We start from the raw sequence: 6,000 nt of genomic DNA on the forward strand, positions 1-6,000 counted from the left end.
AAAAAAGTAAAATAGGTCCTTCAGGATGAAGAGTAAGGAGTCAAATGATGTGTACAAAACTCACTCCCATTTATTTTTTTGTGTTTTGGACTTGTTTTCAGGCAAAAGGACTCCTATGGAAGATGGATATCTTTCTCCCGTTTCCAGAATATGTTTCCAAGCTCATCAGTGAAACCTGATCCTGCTGCTTTGTGTTAAAATGCTTGAAGAACACTCGCATCTCTGACAACGCCAGCTTCCATCCTGTTGAAACCATGGTTGTCTCTGCAGTGTTGACGGCATCCCATACTGGGGCATCCAACACGACGTTTGTAGTTTATGAAAACACCTACATGAATATTACGGTCCCTCCACCATTCCAGCACCCTGGCGTTGGTCCACTGCTTAGATACAGTGTTGAAACCCTGGCTCCCACTGGGATGAATTCCTTAACAGTGAATAGTACAGCTGTGTCGCCAACACCAGCAGCTTCCAAGAGCCTCAACTTGCCTCTCCAGATCATCCTTTCTGCTCTAATGATGTTTATTCTGTGTGTGTCTTTTCTTGGCAACTTGGTTGTTTGCCTCATGGTTTACCAAAAAGCTGCCATGCGTTCCGCCATTAACATCCTCCTGGCCAGCCTGGCCTTTGCAGACATGTTGCTTGCAGTGCTGAACATGCCTTTGGCCTTGGTCACTATTCTTACCACCAGATGGATTTTCGGGAAATTCTTCTGTAGGGTATCTGCTATGTTTTTCTGGTTGTTTGTCATAGAGGGAGTAGCCATCCTGCTCATCATTAGCATTGATAGGTTTCTTATTATAGTCCAGAGGCAGGATAAGCTAAATCCATACAGGGCTAAGGTTCTCATTGCAGTTTCTTGGGCAACTTCTTTTTGTGTAGCTTTTCCTTTGGCAGTAGGGAACCCCGACCTTCAGATACCTTCCCGAGCTCCCCAGTGCGTGTTTGGGTACACAACCGATCCGGGTTACCAGGCATATGTGATTTTGATTTCTCTCATTTCTTTCTTCCTGCCCTTCCTGGTGATCCTGTATTCATTTATGGGCATCCTCAATACTCTTCGGCATAATGCCTTGAGGATCCACAGCTACCCTGAAGGTATATGCCTCAGCCAGGCCAGCAAACTGGGTCTCATGAGTCTCCAGAGACCCTTCCAGATGAGCATTGACATGGGCTTTAAAACGCGTGCCTTCACAACCATTTTGATTCTCTTTGCTGTCTTCATCGTCTGCTGGGCCCCATTCACCACTTACAGCCTTGTGGCAACGTTCAGCAAGCACTTTTACTATCAGCACAACTTTTTTGAGATCAGCACCTGGCTACTCTGGCTCTGCTACCTCAAGTCTGCGTTGAACCCACTGATTTACTACTGGAGGATTAAGAAATTCCACGATGCCTGCTTGGACATGATGCCTAAGTCCTTCAAGTTTTTGCCGCGGCTCCCTGGTCACACACGGCGACGGATACGCCCCAGCGCTGTCTATGTGTGTGGGGAACATCGGACGGTGGTGTGAATATTGGAACTGCCTGACATTTTGGGTGGTGGCTGTTCTTTATCTGACTTTGAATTTTCTTTCTCATGGCTCCTCCACTTAAACTTTGTTGTTTTATTCATAGGTTATGTATATATGTGTATGTGTGCAATGTAAAGAAAGAATGGTGATTAGTTGTAAGTCTGTTACCAGGGATACACAATAGGGAAGTGATCCCAAGTGTTACCTCCAGGGTTCAAGAGAAATCCTTGATTTAGGGTGGGGAGATGGTTTTCTGTAACTTCAGTTGATTTTGTTTCTATAGTAGGAATCAGAATTGTGCTTTATTGAGCCTGAAGTTACATTGAATTTTAGGTATATTGTATGCTGCTAAGATATGCTTAGTTGAGTTTATCAATTTTTTCTTTTCCTGGAAGACACTGCTGCTTTTTGCCATCACATTGGAGCCAAAAGCCACATACATCTCAGTAGATAGTTAGTTTTATTTAAGAACAATAACCCAAGGGGGTCAGTGACATTTTAAAGGTCATTAATATTTACTTTGGTGCACTTTAAGAAACAATGTACAGACTAATTCAGTCATGTTTTTCAGAATTGCTTTTATACATGACATGTTGTGCTTTAGGAAACATTGCATTATTTCTAGGAAGATAGTTTTTTTAAAAAAATGTTTTATCTGCATGTACAGTTTTAAAGGAGAGAACATAAAAATGGAGAACTTTTTCTAAGCACAATAGTGAATCTTTAGAGAAATAGGGCAGAGTTGAGCAGACAGAGCACCTTTGAAAATGTAAATGAAATGCAGAGAGGCTGTGGCTGGTGGGGGCTGTGCTGATTCCTTTTACTCACCGATTCTCTGAGTTCAGTGAGGAGAAGGGTCACCATTTATTAGACATCTACCAGGTGCCAGGCACTGTGCATCACTTTATCCTCATAGTGTGCTCTGAGGGAGGTTATTATTTCTTCCTTTTGCAGGCAAAGAAGGCAAGTCTCAGAGACTTAAATCCTGCCCAAGGTTAGTGGTAGAGCTGGGGTCAGAAAATCCATCTGAATCCTGAGACTGCTGTTCTGCTGTACCACACAAATAACTCCTTCAGGTTTGGAAGTTCCATGACCAAGAGGGAACTATGTGTATTCTTCCTTTCTTTTTTTTTTAGATTGAAACCTTTTTTTTTTAAAAAAAAAAAAACTTCATTTTTTTTTTTAATTGCCAAAAGGAATTATATTACAGAAAGTCTGGAAAATAGAAAGGAAAAAAATAAAATCATTCATAACCTCCTTTATAAAGTAGAACTTAAAAATCGATAAGGGTATAAGGAAATAAGGCAAATTTTTGATTTGCAAAACAAGTGACAATTATTGAGAAGTTAAATACAGCTGTCTATAGGTCTTTGCCCTGTAGGTCTGGATGTTTCCAGTTATCCAGCTATATTTCTCAATGTTCTGGACAGAATGCCGTGGTTGCCCTAGTGCTTGCCCAGAGCAGAGCTGGCTGTTGAAGAATGTGAACACTTAGAGGTGAACAGAAACCCTGGTCTGAGCCTTGAGCAAGTTTTCACTGGGGCAGGTCTAGGGTTTCAAATTCTTCTTCTCTTGCTGATAATATAATCTGCCTCTCCCCGCTGCCCTACATGTATCCGGGGCCTTCGGTGCCCTCTCTCTCCAATTCCAGGAACTAGACAGCCCCCAGAGATGGGGCTTCAGACTAAGGCCATAAGTGCTGAAAGTGTAGCCTGCTGGCTACATCATGGACTTTATAAATAGTCAAGTTAACCATGAACCCCTTTTGGATTTATAGCATGTTTTCAGAATTGTCATGCTTTGTCACCAGTGGGAAGTGAGCCTCCGTTTCTTTAGCTGTACAACCAGAGAGTTGGACTAGGTGAATCTTCAAGATCTTTCCCAACTGTAATGTGAGAGTAGAGATTTTTTGAAGAGCCCAGCTGACATCAGCATCACTCTTTGGTCTCCAGTATTATTTTTTCTTACATTTTACTTCTTTAGATATTTCTTAAAATTGAATGTCTGAAGAGCATGTGGCACCACGGCAGGAGTTAGGAGTTTGGGGGGTGGATGTCATCATCAAAGACTCGAGAATCGCTGTTCTTGAGGCAGTGGTCTTGTTATTGGGACTCATTTTCCAGTTAACTTGTCCTTGGGGACTCAGGCATTATATTCACCATGTTTTGAGATCATCTTCTGATGAGACTCACCTACCTCTTTGGTTTCTTATTTATATTATTCACAGGTAAAATTGCTGTTATCCATTGGGATCTTGTAGAGCACAAACACTGTAGTAGGTATTAGTAGCGCATTGAAGTGTATCATGCTTTCCATTTTCAATATAAGCTAGATTTCAGGCAGATACTAATAAGTCTATTTCAAATTAGACTTTATTTGAGGAAAGTCAGTGTGATCTGTATTCATCTTACATGTTGGCATTAGAACTTGAGACACCTTTCATGGTTGGAGTTGAGACAGCTTTGTTTCCTTTGTCCTGTTTTTATGAGCAATCCTTAGGTAACTTCAGTGCTGCTGGTAGGCAGTGCAGCATTGGAAAGAGCTCTGGAGTGCCTGCTAAGAGGATCAGTGTTTGTGAAAGATAACCAAGAGGGGCCTTTGTGAGAATGCAGCATCCACACCGAACAGCAGTTCTCTTTACACTGGATTGTCTTGATCAATCAGATGACAGTTTACAAACCATTTTGAACATTTTTTATCACATATACATTTTGAAAACTTAAAAAAAGAAGTACTGTGGTATACCTTTGAACGATTTAGGTGTAGTATCATATGTTGCCTATTCTATATTTTCTTGATGGAAAAAAATGCCACTATGAGTTATCACCACTGGCTGACATCATCAGAAATGCTTTTCTTTTTCCTTCAGGCTAATAAGTAAGAAGCAGGAAAGAGATAATGAAGTGTTTGTGGTCAAAAGAAAGAGTCAAAAGAAATCCTTAATAATCTGAAATAGTGATATTCAAACTTTCAGATATTCATTTGCATTTAAGTCTTCCCAGGAGGGCTTGTTAACAATAAATACAGGTCACCAGGGCCCCCAGAGGGGCATTGGGCCTACCAAGGCCCACGTTTATCTTGTTGAGTATGTGGTCTGATTCTGGTTCAGATGGTCTCTGGGGCATACTTCAAGAAACACTCCTGTGGGAAATATATCCACTTAAAAAATGTCTCCTTTTTCCAAAAACGTTTGATTTGTGTTGGAAGCCATTATCTCCCAGTGCGTGGATAATCCACATGAGAGGAAGATCTGTGTATCATTGTGCCTAATTTGCTGCCACTACTCCAGCGTCAGCTTTATCATCTTTCAACTGGCAAAGTTCTGATAAAACATGTAGTTTCAAAGTAGAGCGAAAAGGTGACTTCACAATTGAAAGTGATGCCTTTTGGAGTCTGATTCGTCTCATATTTTCTTTTCTAGGTGAGAGATATCTTTATTGTATGTAATCTCCTGAAGAGTAAGGGGAATGCAAAGATTCATCCAATTCCTATTGCTCTGCTTATGCCAGTTGTGTTGAATGGAAGCATGAAAAAATAAAACCATTTAAATCTATGTATTTCAGTTGCTGACAAAGATACTTAATATTTGCTTTTGTTTACATGAAAATATGTATGTATATATCACAGGAAAAATGTTCACTTGCTTGATATTTTATTCTTCCATGATTTTTAATGTTTAAAGGACTGTTTAATTCAGATTTTCACAACCATAGTCTTCATTGAAAACTCAGTTTTTATAATAATAAATGAAAATGTCAAAGCACATGTTTGTTAATACAAGTAAATGGTAATACAGTTCTTAGATATTAATTGGTACTAGTCCTTTGTAATTAAAATTAATTTATTTTACAATGGTACCTAACCTATATGAAAAAATCACTTTGAATTTTGGGTTGTAATATTCAAAATCAAAGTGTACAATTATTTGTGCATATTCTTATTACAGCCAGGGAAAGAGCTACCAATAAGAAAATGAATAAATGTTTAACATTTCTAAAAGTGGAGTTTTTTTAAAGGACTACTTCATTTATCTTAGGAAAAAAATGGTAATGAATAATACTTTCTGTTCAATTAAAATCTGAGTTTAGTTTCAATCCTACTTCCTTTCGGTTTTTATTTTCAAATTAGCTCTCAAAGCCTTTATGTGTATAACTGTATTCTGGTTTTAGAAGTTCTCAGAGCAATTAAGGATGAAATGAAACTTGGCAAAAGACCATTAGTATTGAGATAGTTTTAAGATATTCTGTCTAGGAGAGTTATAAAAATTTTCCTGCTAAGTCATTTGAAATTGGATTGTCACTGGCAAATCAGTGACAATATTTGCTTCTGTTTTGATGGAATGATTTCATACTGTACTTCTCTAAAATCTAAGGCCTTTCTAAAACCTATTTTTAAATCTTTAGAAAATATCATTCATTTTTATATGAGTTTCAATTTTTACCAACTAGACACGAGGGTTTTATTTTCCTTTTCACTTATATGCAAA

The 6,000-nt window shown here is 38.8% G+C and overlaps 1 protein-coding gene across 1 annotated transcript in view; it reads left to right on the top strand.

Annotated features, from left to right (window-relative positions):
• The window catches only part of GPR63 (G protein-coupled receptor 63), a 72,357-nt gene extending 66,749 nt beyond the window's left edge, over positions 1-5,608 (top strand). Inside the window, exon 2 of the mRNA XM_004011261.4 lies at positions 102-5,608. Coding sequence (XP_004011310.1) covers positions 255-1,514 — 1,260 coding nt within the window. The 5' untranslated portion in view covers positions 102-254 and the 3' untranslated portion in view covers positions 1,515-5,608. The remainder of the gene's footprint in view (positions 1-101) is intronic.
• The last annotated feature ends 392 nt before the right edge of the window (positions 5,609-6,000 follow it).

The sequence above is a fragment of the Ovis aries genome, chromosome 8, assembly GCF_016772045.2.
Source record: "Ovis aries strain OAR_USU_Benz2616 breed Rambouillet chromosome 8, ARS-UI_Ramb_v3.0, whole genome shotgun sequence".
In the NCBI taxonomy this organism is placed as follows: domain Eukaryota; kingdom Metazoa; phylum Chordata; class Mammalia; order Artiodactyla; family Bovidae; genus Ovis; species Ovis aries.